The sequence below is a fragment of the Tachypleus tridentatus genome, chromosome 9 (assembly GCF_004210375.1).
Source record: "Tachypleus tridentatus isolate NWPU-2018 chromosome 9, ASM421037v1, whole genome shotgun sequence".
In the NCBI taxonomy this organism is placed as follows: Eukaryota; Metazoa; Arthropoda; class Merostomata; order Xiphosura; family Limulidae; genus Tachypleus; species Tachypleus tridentatus.
Window position 1 is genome coordinate 129,322,817 of NC_134833.1, and position 19,004 is coordinate 129,341,820.

At 31.4% G+C, this 19,004-nt stretch overlaps 1 protein-coding gene across 1 annotated transcript in view; it reads right to left on the minus strand.

The window, feature by feature from the left end:
* Nucleotides 1–19,004, minus strand: part of LOC143227487 (uncharacterized) — a 146,433-nt gene that overhangs the window by 7,194 nt on the left and 120,235 nt on the right. Inside the window, exons 17-20 of the mRNA XM_076458929.1 lie at nucleotides 16,887–16,952; nucleotides 8,583–8,652; nucleotides 6,750–6,868; nucleotides 2,059–2,154 (exon numbers count right to left, since the gene is read on the minus strand). Of these exons, the coding sequence (XP_076315044.1) occupies nucleotides 2,059–2,154; nucleotides 6,750–6,868; nucleotides 8,583–8,652; nucleotides 16,887–16,952 (351 nt within the window). The remainder of the gene's footprint in view (nucleotides 1–2,058; nucleotides 2,155–6,749; nucleotides 6,869–8,582; nucleotides 8,653–16,886; nucleotides 16,953–19,004) is intronic.

Here is a 19,004-nt window from a genome sequence, read left to right on the forward strand (position 1 = left end):
AAAACACAAAAGTATGAATATAAATTTACCAAATCAAAGTTACAATGAAGCTTGAAGAATACAGTTGAAAGAGAAGCTTAATGAAAAAGAATTTACAATATGGTGTAAATAATGGGATATGAATGTATCAGGTGTAGTCCACATGCCTAACTGTAGGAATTCCTCCAATGGCTGACAAACATGAGGTGTTGAAGCTCAAGAGAAGACACTCTGAACAATTTTTCATGGGAAGAAGACAAAAATGAACAGGCCAATTAAATCCAATGTCAAACCCAACTGGTGAAAGTTAAAGGTAAAAGATGATGAACAAAAGAAGACCAACTAGTCTGAAATACATTTTTTTTTATTTCAAGTGGGTTTCTCGTCATCAAAAATCAAGATGTGTGTTACCATTGCAGAATTGTGGAAGGGAGTAATTCAAAGCTGCTGGATCATGAGAAGCTCGAGAACATTTGTGTGAAAGGACTTTTTGTCAACAGACCAATAACCCAAAATATTTTGGTGACTGACCTGTGCAACCCAGCCCTGAAGAGATGTGTTTGCAAATATACATAAATCCAAAAAAGGTGAAGGAAGTGGGGTGCTTGCCAATGTATGTAACTTGTCTAACCAAAGTAGATCATCCATCAGGGTATGAAGAAGGGTAATAGGAGCTGCCAAGGGACCTGAAGCATGGTTCCATTGCTCTTGAAGAGCCCACTTAAGGGATCATGTGAACAGTCGAAGGGAGTCAGTAATACCATTAAAGATCACATCCCAAAAATTAAGAAGCTGAAAGGACATGAAGAACTGATAGTTTTATGGAACAAGTTCATAGAGATGAAAATTTGGCCTGACTGAGATAAGTGGTGAAAAAAAGCTTGGCCACACACAATAATAAGCAAGTGATATTGTTCCCTTTAATTAAGTTGGAAAAATACTTTAACTGAGTTATTTGAAACTTCCTGGAATATAAAAAAGTGTAATTATAAAGGATAAATATTAATTTGTCCAAATATAAAGGTTGTGTTCATCCAGTTGTCAATTAAAGGCTTTTGCTTATACTTTATAATACATATTGCATTGTTGTTTGGCTTAGGATTCTTCTATAGTAAGTGTCTGACTTGTTAACAATAAATTGTACAATAAATGAACAATACACACTCAACGTGTTTACAAGTGATATGTATTCAAAACTAGTTTAATGTATGGACAACAAACTCTTTACACTACAGTGACCATAGGATATCATGAACACTATGGTTTTCTTCTATTTGTCGAAATTCCACTTAGACCTAGTCAGTTACTTTTAAATTTCAGTTAACAAGGCATACTACCTTTCCCTATTTCTACTTCACTAATAATCCGTACATAATTCACTTATAACTGGTGTGCAAGTTACCAAAATATCTTTGTTTCTTTTGTCAAAATGCATTGAGGCTGACTCATTTACTTTGTAACCACATTTTGACATAAGAAATTCATCTTATCTTAGTTTCTACTGTTAGCCTTACTCAAATATGTTAAAAGTTAGGCCTTTCACTTTTACTGAAGTTAACTTCATACAAAACTTTTCCATGCTACTGTTTCCTATTGTCTTTTACTGTCTACTGTTTCTCACTCATCTCATATTATTTATAAATGTTTATTATTAAATCATCTGCTCACTATATTCTCAACATTAATGAATTACAAATGCAACTTCCAATAATCATCTGCTTGTAAACTCTTATAATAAGAAACAACTATCATAAAATATTCATTCACAAAATGAACTAATTAAAAAATCTACATGAAACAGTCTTTTATATGATGAGACAGTTGATTGTGATTAAACATGACAATATTCAAAAGTTGTTGTCATTGGTATATCTATTTAGAGTTCAAGTATCTAAAAAGGTTGAGTTTTGATATGTAATGAAATATATTTCATTATCATGAGGAACTATGATTATGCATTTATAACAACTTTTGTGTATAATAAAATAACTTTTCAGTGCTAAGGTCTGAAGTGCTTTTTTTAAAAATATTTATTATAGATTTTGTAACATTAAATATACGATACATTTTTCTACTTACAGGTTCTTGGTTTCTGCATATCTCCATTAAATCACTCATTCTGTCTTGAAAGCTAGGAGCAAATACATCAGGGTTGATGGCAACAAAACACTGACCCTAAAAGAAAAAGAAAAAATTACATAATCCATGACCTTGCAAGTTAATAATTATCTACAGAATTGTAAAAATATAGACTGATTAAAAGTCTGATTTAACAATAACATCGTGTCATGTCAGAATTAATATACACCAAATCTTAGACACATTTAAACAACCCATAATTAGTTTATTTTTAGTTAGAAATTCTTAATAGTAAGGTCATAAGTGTTTTTGTTTTTGAATTTTGCACAAAGCTACATAAGGGCTATCTGCACTAGCCTGTCCTAATTTAGCTGTGTAAGACAAGAGGAAAGGCACCCCCCACTGCCAACTCTTGGGCTACACTTTTGCCATATGAATAGTGGGATTGACAGTCACATTATAATGCCCCCACGACAGAACGGGCGAGCACGTGTGGTGTGACAGGGATCCGAACCCACAACCCTCAGATTATAAGCTGAGCACCTTAATCACCTGGTCATGCCAGGCCACATGTCATAAGTAAAGTTTAGAAGTAATAACACATGCAATAAAAATTCAATTCTATATAATTAAATGAGTAAAAACACTTGTTTTAAATAGATTTCAGAATACTAAAGAATTTAAGAATTACATTATATAACAAATCATCTGTTGGAAGCTTTAACTACTAAAAAAAAACTTTTATTTCATAACAGAGATATCTGGCAACATTTGTAGAGCTTGGAAAGTTTGTGCTGTCCTAAATCCATGCACTAAATCATCAATACAAATTTATATTTACATAAATGCAATCAAAATTTGAAACATTATTCAAAATTTTTTTAATTTTTTTTTAAAGTATATGTATTTCATAAAAGTTCATGTATGATAGAAGCACAATATAGTTTGTAGTCATCTCAGATAATGAATAAAATCATTTTAACATTTTTTTCAATTTACAAAGTCAATGTAATAACAACCTACAACTTTCAGAAAGAAGCAATGATTTATTTTTGCAGTTTTCTACTAATACGGATTAATATAAACATAAATTTGTACTTTTAATTCTAGAAGTAGCAAGAAACACTTTAAGGAATCTTGTTCTAATACTGCTAGGAAGTAATCGTCTGCTTAATTATTGTTAAGTACACACTCTGCAATTTTTTTTCTTGCCATGTCATTACTGAAACTATAAACCAGGTATACAAGTAGGAGACAAAAAATGAAGAAATATAATAATAAATCCAGTTAAGGTGGAGCATGCACTCACTTTACATCATTCAAAAATGTCACAACATTGCAACATGAAATTGATTATTTTAAATGAAATTTACGAAAAATACTTTACTGTCATTTATTGATCAGCTTTTTGAAAAGCTAAAAATATTTTTAAATATAAGTAAGAAAGAGTTATCAGCACTAAAATACCTTAGTAGCAATAACAATATTGTTTATACTAAACTTTAGGAAAGAAACATTAAAATTACTTTGGGTAAAATGGAATATTTGAGTAAAACATATATATAAAGCCTTACCATTATCCTAATGATAACAGAAAAATACATTTATATAAATATTTGATGAAATTAAAGAAAGATAATATTTGTTAATGTTGGCACAATATACAGAAACTACCCATCAGGAATTCCTCCACAGATTTCTTATGGACTTTCAGTTCACTGTGACATAGCTTCACATATTGGAACTCGTAGTCATACTAATGTAAAGCCTGTCAAAAGTAATGGGAAAAGACTACCACCCTCCACTACATAGTATACCTGAACCTCATATTTCATAGCTAATTGAAATAAATGTTTTGAAATCAAATTTCACCAACAAAAAAGGGAGAAAAGTTCAGGCAGTCAAACATTGGTAAATTCCTCTGTGATTAAATTGAAATTAAGATCATTCATGAAATGAATTTATGGCATATTCGTATAATAATTGTTGATAAAAATCAAATTAACAACTTCTAGTATATATAAAAGCTAACAATGATTTTCATGTTATGTTGCTTAGCAACAAATATGTAACCTAATATTGTCATTAGTCTGTGTATTGAAAGTATCAAATGAAATGTACAGACCACTAAACTGAAAAAAATATTTACTGATTTATCAACTTTAGAGTTTCTGTTGATTACATATATTTTTTTTGTTATTAAAATCATGGGTGATGTAACAAATGATACCTTAATTCAGAAATTATTCATGTTTAAAATGGAATTGGCACTTTTACTTTCACGATAAATTTTATGCACTTGATTCTAGACTAAATGATCCAACACTACATCTTTATTTTAGACTTATTATTCTAACCCTAACTACATTTAAGGTTTCATGGCACATACACCCTCAAGGCCCTGTTGTTTCTCCTCACTGATACTATAATAGGCACATAGTAATCGAACTATTTTGTCTAGATAAATGCATTTTGGCTTTTATGACAGCTCCTATTTCAAGAAATCAAGCATGGTGTAACACACACTGGCCTTTACATAGGTCAGATATTTATGAGTTAATTAGTGTTGTTTTTTTAAAAACTATAATACTAATAAATATACTTCAAAACTTGTTTTTTATGAAAAAATAATTTAAAACTGTGGGGATTGTCCACAGTTTTTTATATTATTGGAAATATTATGAAGGTCACTTTACTGTTTTCAAGGAACAAGTCTGTTTCTGGAGCTGGAATTATTTATTAATATGCATTAGGGTACAAGAGTCCATGGATAAATGAGATGAGTACATGTCATTGCATACACCTAGAAGGTGTTGATAATACAACAAGATAAACCTAATGATATTTACTGAACATGTCTGCAAGAGCTGCAAAGACAAAAGAATGCTTTAAAATACATTTGCTTTTAAATTTATTTTCTTATAATTAAACAAAATACACATGTATAAAAGCATCCTTAAACTTTAAAAAAAAGTGTTTGTTAAAAATCTTTTTTTTTTCTGTAAATATACTGCCTGAATTAGTGCTAGTTGATAAGGTAGTAAGTGCAATACAACATTAGTTTAATCTGACACAGATAAATAAAGTTATTGATGAACGTGGTGCATATACACAAGGTCTTACTGTAGTTAAGTAGCAAGTGTAGCAGTATTGAAGGTATTGTTGAACATCAGAAAGACGATGGTCTTTCATTTTCAGGCAGTATTGTAAATGTGAAAGTAAATTTGATAGTGAAATTCACCATAAAACATGCTGGGGTGCATTTTCATTTTACAAGTTGTACACTAACTGTATTTAAAGCAAATTATCACCTACACATTTTTTGCAAGAGATTTTGCAAAATTGGTTGTCTTATTTATTTGACTGATGAAACAATTCATAACTATTTGAACAAATGAAACTTCAGAAAATCATTAACATATTTGTTTCAAAATATTAAATTTTTATAATTCTGCCATGCATTTATAAGTATTCTTTGTATGTCAACAACAGCTGTCCACCCTCATTTGTAGAGTATCTCCATAAGTACAACTTAGGGTGTTTTTAAACAATTTATTATTATTATTATATTAAACATATATCTTATTATTCACATAATTATGTGAAAGCATTATTTCACATATAAGAGATCATACTTCTCAACGGAAGTCACCAAGTCTCATTTACTGAGTTACTTTGCAAGCAACATTACATCAGTTGTATAAAAACCTGCTTACATAGGCAAATAAAAGTGAAGTTTAAGAATGCCAAACAAATCAGCTGTATTGGAGTACACTTTATAAGAATATAGCATAGTCTTCAATTTAAACGATTCTAAAATCTTAACGCTTGAAAGACCAATCAAACACAAAGCCATCATATAAAAGGAAACTTACTCATTCACAAAGACCACAACTTAAAGTTGGCTTAACATATAAACTACTGCTTATTTTCAAAACATAGTAAGAAAACTTGTTCACTTATATTTATGGCTTGGAAAGGAATATATACAAAGTGATAATGATATAACAGGGAAGGTTGGTTGGTTGGCATATTTCGTATTATCAAGTTATTGTGAACTGAAAGTGAACATATGCTAACACAGTAAAATATGAAGACAACTGAACAGTAGATCTTATTCTTTTGAAGCACTAAATCTCTCTACAACATAATAATCTATAGCCTACAATAAGATAATTCACGTACAGAAATAACACACAAAAGAATTATACAAACTTAGCATTTATTTTATGTTAATTTACAAATGAAGGGGTATTTGAAATCCACAAGGAAAAAAAAATTACAATCCTGTAACCATCCTTTACTATTATTAACTAGGTTTAAGTTTCATTAATCTATATCCATATTTTAGAATATATTGCTTATAGCCACCTTGTAACATTCAAAACAATAGTTCAAGAAAAAAGTTGTGCATGACTACTTAAAAACTAAGTGTGAAAAACAAACAAGAATACAATAAGAAAGGTATGATTCTAGATGATCCTCAAATAAGAAAAACTTTCAGTTGAACAGCTTTCAACTGAGGTGGAAAGTTGAAATTATGCCAGGAAGAATACTTTGTTGAAACACTTTCTATAAGAACAAGTTCAAGAGAAATCCATGGTACAAGAAAATTAAAACTATTTTTGAATATATACTGACACCAAATACAAAACTTAAAAATACAAAGAACTAAATGAACAAAATCTAACCAGATCTGCTATTCTAGAAGTGTCTAACCAGCGGCGAATGTTTGGACCATATGCTGCACCTGCTAGTAATCCACAAAATACTTCAACCATCATTGCTAAACCATAACCCTTATATCCACCTGTAAAAATGTAAAAATATGGTTGACATTTATCAATTTGCAAATAGGACTCAAACAGCTTTAGTTATTTCATGCAACTGATCAAACAATCATTAGCTCAAAAATTTTAACAAATAACAAAACAAAATGATGAAAAAAGAAATAACTTGGGCATCATACAAAAACCAAAAACATATTTAGTTTTATAACTTTTTATTGTTGAAACTTTTATCACACTTAATACTAAACAAGTATAATATTTGCACATTATTTGGTCATTCAGGTTAAATAATGTGCAAATATACTGAATAACTTCTCAGATACACATTGTTTTCAATAATAAATGAATGGTCATTTTTTCATCTCCATGTAGTAAACTGATAAACTGCAATCTTTATCAAGTTTCAGAATAAATCCTCAGACTTACTGCTAAGCCATATGATTGTTGAATAGTTAGAGTCTTATTCTAAATTTATCATTTATTGTAAGCATGTGCAGTTCTCACATAAAAAAGATTGTCAAAAAATTCATTAAATTGATTTTGTTCAAGCTGCCTTTATTTATTTCTCATTTTACTGAGATCACATTTGTTCTGCTCATGAGCTCACAACAATGTAGGGAGCAATACCCTTCACTGGTAGATAAGTCGGTATCTCAAGGTTACAGCCTTTCCATCTTTCTTTGAAAATGACAAGCCATGTAGTTAGCATTATTCAAACTGAGTAATGCCAATGTTTTCTGTAAGGAAGTAAGATGTGTTAAGTTTTAATTTGCCTGGTGAACGACCTTGACCTAAAAAGCTGCATAGAATAGTTACAGTCCAGTTCATACGATAGTCCGTTGTCTGAAGCAAGTACACACACTTTTTCTTCCTGTCTTTGTGTTATAATACAGACTGTACTTTTGTATTTTAAATTGTGTCCAGTCTCTATTTTATTCTCATTAATTCACGTTTTCAGAAGACTCCAAATATCTTGTTGGATCACGTACACCTATCCCATCACTTTTAAAGGAAAGAAGTAATGAAAAGTACATAAACAACATTATCAACGACATAACTAATTATAATCACACTTGTTTGTTTGCAGTTCAGCACAAATCTATGCATTCGACTATTAGTCCTATTCCCACAACAAGTATCTAAACTCGATTTTTAGCATTTAAAGCCCTCAGAATTATCACTGATCTCCTGTAGAATGCAAGAAAGATGGCTATAAAATAAATAATTTTTCATTATTTTAAACTTTCACCTTATGACCTTAAATAGGTTAGCTAAATTTTCAATGGTTCATCCTACTTGTTTCTTACTTTACTTCATTGGATCTTCTCCCAGTATTAGCCATTTACTGTTGACTATTCAGTGCACTTAAGTTTCCTTTGTAGTATTTGTCTCTAACCATATGTGTGATCCACCTTGCTTTCAAACATAATGATTCCCCATTCAAATAATTGTAAATAGCAACTAATCTTTTGGTGTGAAATAAAAAAAGAGAATATAAAAAGGTATATTGAACATATACCTTTATATAAAATATAACAGTCATGATTATACACTTCAGCTTTGACACATTTAAAACACATAACCAAAGAAAAAAAACCCTGAAATGTATAAAATTTAAGATAATATGCAATCATTGACTTTATCATATTAAAGCAAATACTTCATTGATAATAATAAGAAAAGGAACCTTTCTGAAATTTTGCACAATATTATTTCATAAAATCTGACATTTACTTGTATGCTCAGCACCACCCAGTGGCAGAAGACTTCCTCCATTTAAAACTTCTTTGGGATCAGTTGTAATCTATAAACAATTGTAAACCACATTAGTCACAAAATGCTAGAAATTGTGACCTAATCATTTTCTGAGATGAGAAAATACTGGAAATAGTACATTAAATATAGATATAAACATGCACATTAATAGTTAACATTTTCCTAACCCAAAAACATACTTCTGATAAATAACGTTTTTGCACATAGTAGCTATTCCTCAAGTCAGCCATTGTGATTTTTCACATACCACTAGCATTTAATCACTCCCCACATAAGACACATTTTTCAGTATGAATAATGTTAATGCATAGTGTAATCATCATTTGACAATAATTCTTCACCATTAGGGAAAAGAAACATCTTCCACGTACAGTAGATCCCCAGAAACACTTATAATCAAAATTCACTTTATTCATAGATGAGGCAAAAATAATGTGCACTGGTAGCTGAGAGAAAGGGTTTGAAAGTACAAAGATGTAAATATCTATTGGAAATACATTTTCAGACAAGGAAAATAATGATTTCCCAAACTATATACTTACCTTTGCACATGACAGTTGGAATCATATAGTGATATGGTGAAAAGACGTGTGCAGCAGCAAAAACCCTAGTTAAGTTCCTTTTAAAAACAACAACTGAAGAGGAAATCCCATGGAGTGGAAAATCATGTTCATCTAATGCAGGGTATACTCTTTGCCCAGGTTAAAGTATGAAAGGTTGAAAATAAAAAAAAATCTAATGTGTGGCAGGGATGAACAGAAAAGTGTAGGATCAACCAAGCATTTGCACACAACTGGTTTGTCAGACTAGAGTGACTAGGAGAGTTTTTTCCCAATATTTGTCTGTGGAAAATATATAGTCCTAAAAGGACAGTGAAAAATGTATACATGTGAAACACCTCATCTCAACAGTGGGTACATTTGAAGCCAGAATGGATAAGTTTAACATTTTCTGCCATCCTTGACTTGATGTAGATTTAGAGAAGTATGTACACACCTGCCACTGGGTGTGGTCTGAGAATCAAATCAATAAGAGCAGAAACAGATATGGAAGTAAAAGAGGTACTTACATTGGATAGTGGGTAGGCTGGAGGTACATGATATCATGAGAGAAACAAAACTGCCAGATGGAAGTAATGGGAGATAAAAGGTGTTGGTTACTGTCCACATTCCAGATTAAAAGATGTCATCTAAGGGTCATTAAAATTGTGAGGAGAGTGGGTCAAGTGGTAGAATGATGTGATGAGACATGATACTGCCTGTGAGCATCTCCATCCAGGGAGGAATATACGATCCAGATGTGTTGACAAATCCATACATAGAGCATCATGAATGAGAGGTCCCTAGAAAAAGAGTCTCATGGCAAGAATGAAGGAACCCCAAAATGGGCATGAAAGTAATACTTGACCACTCACACTGGACAAAAAAAGACAGTCAGGATCAGTATGACCATATAGGACTAAGATCAACAGAAAAGAAATGGGAGAGAAGTTATCTCCCTCTCAAGTTTCCTGAACCATAGGAAGAAATAAGTGGTCAGAGTACAAGCTCAAAAAAGAACTGTAAAACAAAGTACTTGAGGTATCCAGTGCATAACAAGTCATATCTGCAATGACCAAAAGCAAGAAAGAGAAGGAAATGGGATTCAAGAGAGATATGGTATAGTGAACAAGTGGTCAAATAGGGCTCAAGTAAGAAAGAACACGAAGAACCACATTAATGTTGCAGTTACACAAAGCAATCAATCAGTCAAGGAAAATGATAAATGAAGGATCAGATCAAGAAGGAAATAACAGAATCATAGCAGAAAAGTCAAAAGATTGTCAACAAGATTCCCCATTAATCTGCTATGGAAGGAACTGATAACGCTTTATTCAAATGAACAAATGAAGAAAGCTGGAATGTTGACAACAGTAGGATGGTCTGTCAGGAGAGTGACAGATGGACCAGCAGCAAAAAAAAAAAAGAAAGAAAGATAGAGTACAAGAGTAATGCAAATGGAATAACAGAAGGGTGGGTGCATGAACAGAAATACCTGACTGATGAGAAGCAGATTGGACAAATCCCCCACTTGAAGATAAAAGAATAACACTACGTGAAAAATAGAAATATTATATTATAGCTAAGGTTATATATACAGAAACAGATAAAAACAGTCCTGACTGAATGTACTCCGAGCTAAAGCAAGTAATGAAGACCAGAAGAAGAAAAGATGTGGTATTATGGAAAATGGTGAAGAAATTGATGATTTGCCTCCTCCTGCCCAATTGGAAAGAGATCAACAAAATGCCTGAGGAAGAAGTAACTGCTCAGAAAGAAGAATCCCGTTTGGTCAAGAGATATGATCTATTAATAAGTTTAAATCCAAAGAAACATGACATAATGTGTCAATGAACATGATATGAGTGTACCCAAAACAGAAAATCCAACATGCAGAAGCATAGATACATAAATTGAAATCCACCTTAACAGTAAATATTGGTAATAACCATAGTATTGTCCAATTTAGTTATAACCAAGTGATTAACAGGCTAAGGTTGGAAATAAGAACAGCCCAATGGACAAGTAGTAGTTCTAGAACACTGATGATCAAATACCTGAGGTTGAGGAGTCATCTAAGGATATGCCTCAACTTGATTATAAGAAACGTGTTAGTAAAAAAATGGTGATCCAGAAATGGAGGCAGAATTGAAATACCAACAATAGTGTGATGCAATCTAGTCACCAAGACAGATCCTTAAGAAGGGAAGGTGGAACCATCATAAAAGAGGAAAGAAGATCACAGGAATTATTTCCCTGGTCATTCAGGGTCTACTGATGAACTTTCATGCGAGAAGAGCCTACAGAGATAAATTGTTCAAGAGAGACAAATGTCCCTAAAAGGGAGAGAACTTCTTGCACAGAAAGCATGGAAGAATTATGAGTTAAGGTGAATAGATGCTTCACATTTTACAGATGAATGAGGCAGCAAAAATGAACTTATCAGAGTCCATTATAATTTTAAAAAACATTTCAAGGTGAATCAAGTCTTAGGTCAGAGTAAAGAACAGTTTGGAAGGTTTGATCAGTCAACCCAGATGAGAACCATTTTAGAGAAAAAGAGGCCTCCAAACAGAAGATGAGGAATAATCGAATGTCCATGTAATAACGGAAACAAAGACAAAGACTGTGAATGTGGTGAGCACGTATTCCCATGACTCAGCTAAAAACATGAGGAGGTGATGCACAAGGTAATGAACAAAAGAAATCATCCAATTGGGCAATTGAAATATGTAGCAAAAAAATCTTAGATAATCTTGGTTATCCATAATCCAGAAGAATTCTTTCAATGGCTCTCTTGTCCAAAAGGTCCAATACTGTAGCCTTGAGATGTAAAGTTTGTTGAAAAGTAAAAGACAAGAAGTGAAAAGCCTTATGTAAGAACTGGAATGACTCACCAGAGGGCTGCAAGAGAAGTCCAGAAATTTGCAAAGAGAAACAAACATAACCTCATAGAACCTGAGCTGACTGAGTACAAAGGGAAGTAATAATTCATGAAAGGTGTCATGAAAATCCTGACAGGACAAAGAGATAGCAGGAGGAGAAAGAGGTGGAGAGTTCACGTGTTCAAGGAATGTGTATGTGTTTACAAGGTTAAGAGAAATAAGAAGCCAAGGAGGAAAGGGAGGAATAGCATGAGGCATCCTTTACCTACATCTGTAAAGAGTTAATAATGCTACTGAAGACTTCAGGGTAACGAAAAGAAGTCAAATGGAGGTCACAGTAGTAACAAAGTGGAAGACTAATAGCAGAGAGAAGAGTATTAGGATTCAGAAGGTCTCTACAACAGAGGAACCTAGTAAATGTAGACAAGGAAGAAGATGAATTCCTGGTCAAGGTATTGAAAAACACTAACATTAGATAGCCAGAAAAACTATCAAGATCATTGTGGTGGGCTTCAGAGAAAAGCTGGAGAGGATAGGTAATGAAAGAGATGGGTAAGAAAAAAGTAAAGATGGGGGAAATTGATCACGAGAGAAAGTTACTGGAGACAGATAGTCACTCCTTCAAGCAGGTGAAAATGGCTTGAAGGATTGAGAAGCCATGAATAGAAAAGTGGAACTGTCATAACCCATACCAAATAAATAATGGAGTTGAAGAGGATGAAGGATTTGAAAGTCTGAAAGAAGCTGATCCAGACATGTGCCAGTACATGCAGATATGTCTGGAGGAGCAGGTAAAGCAAATAATCCTTAACAAGAGAAGCATACCAAGCAAGAGGAAATAAAGGATATATGTGAAGAAAAAAGCAAAAAAACAAACCTAAGAACTCAAACCCACAAAAAGATTTGAATAAGGACCTTTATTATCTACATGTAAAAGAAGAGCCTAATAAAAACCTAGGAGGGAAAGAAAAAAAATAATCTGACCAAAATTATCATCCTTGTGATCAGATTCAGAAAGGGGACATGAACTTCTGACAAAGGAATGGGGAGGCATGACAATGAAAATATTAACAACCCATGACATATTGAACAATGGCAGTAATGTTTTACACAGTCACTTAGCCTCCAGTGGCTATAGACAAAGTAGGTAGAAAATAGCAGTCACCATCACAAGAGAATTCATCATTATTAAAGGAATTCTCATGATCAACTTTTTTCGTTTACAGTAATTGAAAGGTGATGTAGATTTAGATAAAATTTAGAATACATTTAAATAAAATGATAAAAGTTAACACTGGAATGCATGCAGTGCAAATATCATTATATTAAACAAAGTTTAAACTTAACAAGCATGTTCATGACAATGCAGAGGAAAAGAATGAAGTTAATTTTGTGCAGTTCATGTTAAAACATGTACCTAAAGTGAAAAATAGCTGAAAACTTTTGGCATGCAAAAAAATCAAAGGTAGATATGTAAGGGATGGCTACCATGTTAAAAGAGGTAAGGATATTAATAACTTTGAAAACTCTCAATTCAGGCAATGATTCAATTTCATATATATTATGAAGAGATGTTTTTGTAATATCAGAACAATTCTTGGTGAGGCTTGTATTTATGAATAGAGTTTGAAGAGGCACAAGTTTGATCTTTAATGAAAACCTAACACTATCAAATTGAGATCCAAACGATATATTTGGTGATCATAATAATTAACAGTTATAGAATCTGTTTATCTCCAGAAGGTAATGTGACTTTGGTGTGGGTGCATAGTCACCCAAAGGAAATAAAAAAGTGTATTTATTTCACTAAAACGAATTAATGTTTTAGAGTTAAATATCCTTACATGACTTTTTAAACTCTTTCTCTACACAAAATACTAATTTAAAAATCAAATAAAACAGATACATTTTGCAAAACTTATCAATGACATTAATAAAATTGTGGCTATTTTTATGAATATGAATTATATACACAATTTCTATAATTTTTTTTAAATTCAACACAAGTTTGCCCCTGTGTGATGAGTAGAGGGTCAAAGTATACATGCCAAGATCTTGTACAGAGTGCCATTGAATATAAAATTACATATTTCATCTTCATGTGAGGGAAAAAATGCTTGGCCTTTGTGAATTATGAGATTAAACGTGGAAAAAAACATCTTTAAAAAAATTTCTTGAAATTTAAAAAAAATTCAAACTGAATTTTAGAAAACTGGTTTCTGTCACAACAGACAGTGCTCCCACCATGACTGGGGTGAAATTAGGATTTGTTTCTATTTTGAAGCAGCATTTAATTTAAAATAATGTGAAATCCACGCTGCTATCTTTCCACTGCATTTTGCATCAGGAAGATTTATGTGCCCAGATGTCTAAAAGTGATGAATTGAAAAATGTGATGGGCATTGTTATAAAAATTGTAAATTATATAAGAAGTGGAAGCTCTCTCATTCATTGACAGTTTGTTGAGTCTTTGAAGATAATCAGTGCCTGTACTTATAACAATATTGCCGATTTTTCAAATGTAAGATGGTTAAGTAGAGAAAAGGTCTTGAAACGATTTGCTTCCTTATTTCCTCAAATAAAAGAGTATCTTGTTGAAAAAGGCAAGATTGAAAATCTCCCTGAAATTGAAACTTTATCATGGCAGTGTGCTTTGCACTTTCTGTGCAACATGATGACTCAGTTGAATAATTTGGATACAAAGCTTCAGGGAAGAGGTAAAATAATAAGCAAACAATCACAGTGTATTCATGAATTGCAATTAAAATTAAAACTCCTTGTGGAACAATTACAAAAGAATGATTTGACACATTTTGCAAAGTTGAATAGTTTTCTATAAAATAATAAGGACTATGATTTCTCTGATGCCAAAGATGATCACTATGTAAAATGGATCCAAAATGTATCTCAAAATTTAAACAACATTTCTACAAATTTTAAAATTTGAAAATGATATTTGAATTTATGCATGATCAATTTCACTTTGACTTAGGAAGTTTCAGTAAGGAAATTACATCTTTTTAGTCTTTGGATAAGTGTGGATTTGAAGACGATGTGGATGTAACTTGCTATTCTGACAAATAAGTGTCTTCCAAATTTAAAAAAAGCAATTTCAAAATAATTTTTCATGTCTGGATCCACATGGGTGTCAACATTTTCTATACTAGATTTTCTCAACTTTAGATACAGATCTCAGCTTATGGACATAAATTTAGAGGCATAGCTAAGGTTCTCATTGAGCATAGATATTTAGCCAAATTTCATGAAACTTGTTGATGAAAACCCACATCAATTTTCACACTGAAGATTAGTTGGAATGCAATTATTCTGATTAAAGTAACATGTTTTGTTTTGTTTTTTTAAATAGCATAGCCAACATTGTTTTCATTAGCCACAGTTGTGGCCACTATGAAAAATAAATTGCTCATCCCTGCACTAGAGAAAGATGGTCAATCTCCCAAGCAGGTAAAATGAATTCCAAGAATGGGGAAAGGGAATTGTCATAACCCATGTCAAAGGAATCCTAAATGAAATCAAGAAGGATGGATGAGGCATCTGAGAGAATGAATAAAGATGATCCAGAAATTAGTCAATGTGTGTACGTAAGTGTGAAGTAAAGCCAAATAATCCATTGCCTAAGAGGCATAAAAAACAAGAATTAAAAGACAGATCCATTTTACAATTTGCAAACTTTGAAATGGACAAAAGTAGTTTTATTCTTCACGCGAGTATAAATTTGTATTCTAACTTGTCAGTCCAAATCTGACTGACATCATCATTTCACAAACATTTCTAACACATTAAAATTTTTCTCCAATAGGCATGTACATTTTACTTAAAGCTTGCCACATTTCCTGTAGATACAGTCAATATTCCTTCAATGGACTTACCACATGAACATTTGCTTCAATATACCACTATGCATAAATTACAGATATTTTATGTGAAATAAACTAAAAATAACTGTGAAATACATAAATAATTATTACAACCATGATGTTTTGTATATGTATGCATATCAATCTGCACAAGCAAGCACATGTGTGTGTGTGCACTTGCTCAGGTGCACATATTTGTTACACACTGACATTAGCTAGCAAAGTATAATCTGTTAATCAGAATTCTGGTTAAGAAGTTACACAGACACTGTCACCTACAAAAGTTATAACGTTTTCAAACGAGACCCAAAACTTGAATTTTGTCCACAAAGCTTGTGGACTAAGCTTCTCATTTGTAAATAGTTTCAATAAAACAAGCTATGCACATGGTTTCTAAAATGTTTCACTAGTTTATCTGTTCAAATATTATAAAATTATGCATGTTAACCATCACTTATAACATATGTGAAAAATTAAAGCTAATAAATACATAGGGGACAATAAAGACATTTATCATGGATTTTTGTTCACTAAATTTACTACAAAAAATTATCCTTCTGTGCAATATAAATTGATAATAAAAAAAGGAAAAATAATGTTATGCATTACTTTTTTGTATTCTCAAGATAGCTGGTATGGGTATTAAAATTTAAAATAAATACCAAACAATATTTCAACCTTCTTAGATAATCTTTGTTAATCTGAAGACAACCTCAGAAATTTGAAACATTGTTCAGTACTTTGTTTTAATCAGTTTTAATACCAATACCAGCCATCTTGAGAACACATTTTTACTTAATGTGGGTTTCTCATCATTATGTAATGCTATTTTTATTTCTTCATGTTTCAAAAACAAGTAAATTAAAGGATTAATATGAAAATTCTTTGCATAGCTTTACTTTTAATCCTTGTGATATACAGTATCTAACCAAAATATTCAGTATATCTTTAATGACATACCTTTCCTTCACTGTTCATACCCCAGCCTTCTGGGATACTTTCACGTTTTCTGTCTTGCATTTCTATCTAAAATAATCAGTAGGACACAAATTGTGTTTCAGTGTCTCCTATTATTAAGCCAACAAAATGTTTTCAACTTTTACAAAAATGATTAAAACAAACAACCTCTGAAAAAAACTACAAGTCAATTTAATTTCTTTTCTAGAAGGCTTCCGTTAATATCACTATTAATTTTCAGTTTTCCACAGGTTTTAATATTTTTACAATTTTTCTAACTTAAATTACATTACTTGGTCTAAAGTAATAACTAAACACATATAAAGAATTTAAAATTATTTTCTTGTATGTCTTGGTCCACATTATATCACAATAAGCCCAAAAAGCTATTCTAATTGAAACAAATTCAGGGGGAACAGATCCAAATCGTGATACATCTCCTCTTGTTAAAGACTGAAACACTCCTGTGAAACTTGGTTACTTTCTTACTTTGCTTCTACATATGCAAATTTTCTTTCCATCAATATTTATGAAATAGCTTTGTAAATAGTTAGATATAAGTTGATTTTACCATCAAAACCTTTATGGGCATTTTTTTTTAATTATAAGTTCTTATTCACACATGCATAATAGCATGCTTTTAATTATATTTCATAATTTAGCTTAGAAACAAGATATGGTTATGTAAGTCAGGTAAAACCTGAGAATACAACAGTGATTACAGCTTCTAGTACAACTCGAGGATAACATGTTACAATGATTTTGGAGCCTCATCACATTGTTTCAGTCCATATCACCACAATTTGTCATACTCCATCTTATTACTGTGCATCACACAATGACAAAATGTAATGTTGAAACATACCATTCCACAGCAACTCTATATTAGCTTTGGCTATTGCTTGTTACACGACTTTCTAATTTATCATAATGTACTCAAAACTGTATAAATCAAAAGTTAAGTCTCATAACATAACTACATTGAATTCCATGTGGAACTTAGAAATCTGAATGTTAGTTTAACTCCTAGACGGTCTCATTAAAACTACAGGAATATGTACAAAGATTATAACTAAACTAATCACTGCAGTGGTAATCCAAGTCCTTTTCTTAAGTTTCAATAAATGATGCAACAGTTAACACTTTCTTACTGGAATCTGTCCAATTCATAATCCCTAGAGTATCATTTATTTTGATAATGTATGCAAATGTTTAAAAAATGTTGCATATTATTGGTAAACATTACAAGACTTTGTACACAAAATAACGTTTTTGAATTAAGTATTAAATATTTTTTAATTAAAGATTTTTGTTTGTTTGTTTGGAATTAAGCACAGAAATATACAATCGGCTATACATGCTCTGCCCACCATGGGTATTGAAACCCAGTTTCTAGAGGTGTAAGTCCACAAAAATACCACTGTGCCACTGGGGGGCAATTAAAGATTTTCTCATAAAAATGTTTTTCTTTCAGATTGTTGACCTTTTTAACATGTAAAATAATTTTCATTTTAAGATTAAAAATACTTCTGTACATCAGAAAACTTTCAAATTTCATGTGTGGAATCTTTATAACCTTCAAATAAGTATAAAAAGTGTTCTTTCAGAAAAAAACTTTGTATTTTATCTGTTATTTCTCCTATCAAATCATAATCTGTATGCATTTAGTAGATTTGACTGATCTCATAACCACCATAAAAATTAGAAAAAAATATCAATTATGCTTTTTTCTTTCACATCTAAATAAGGAAAAACTGCCAATGTCTTACAGGCAAGCTGATCTAAAATCTTACAACTGTACTTCATCACGACTCAAAGGAAAATACAAAAAAGTAACACTAAAACTATAATATCCAAATCATGAAAAGAGCATTTGATCTATCTGTAAGCAGAAAATAACACAGGATGACATAAAAGTATCATTGTGAAGTACATTAGTATGCATGCATAATTTTAATAATTAAAAACATTACATGTTTGTTAAAGTATTCTATTATCACAAAAATGTTATAACTTAAACAATATTAATAAAAAAAATACCTATAGTAAAAATTCTGTTCATTTACTTTTAAAAATGAATATTTCAGATTTATTAGTCATCCTGTTAAAGTATACAATGAT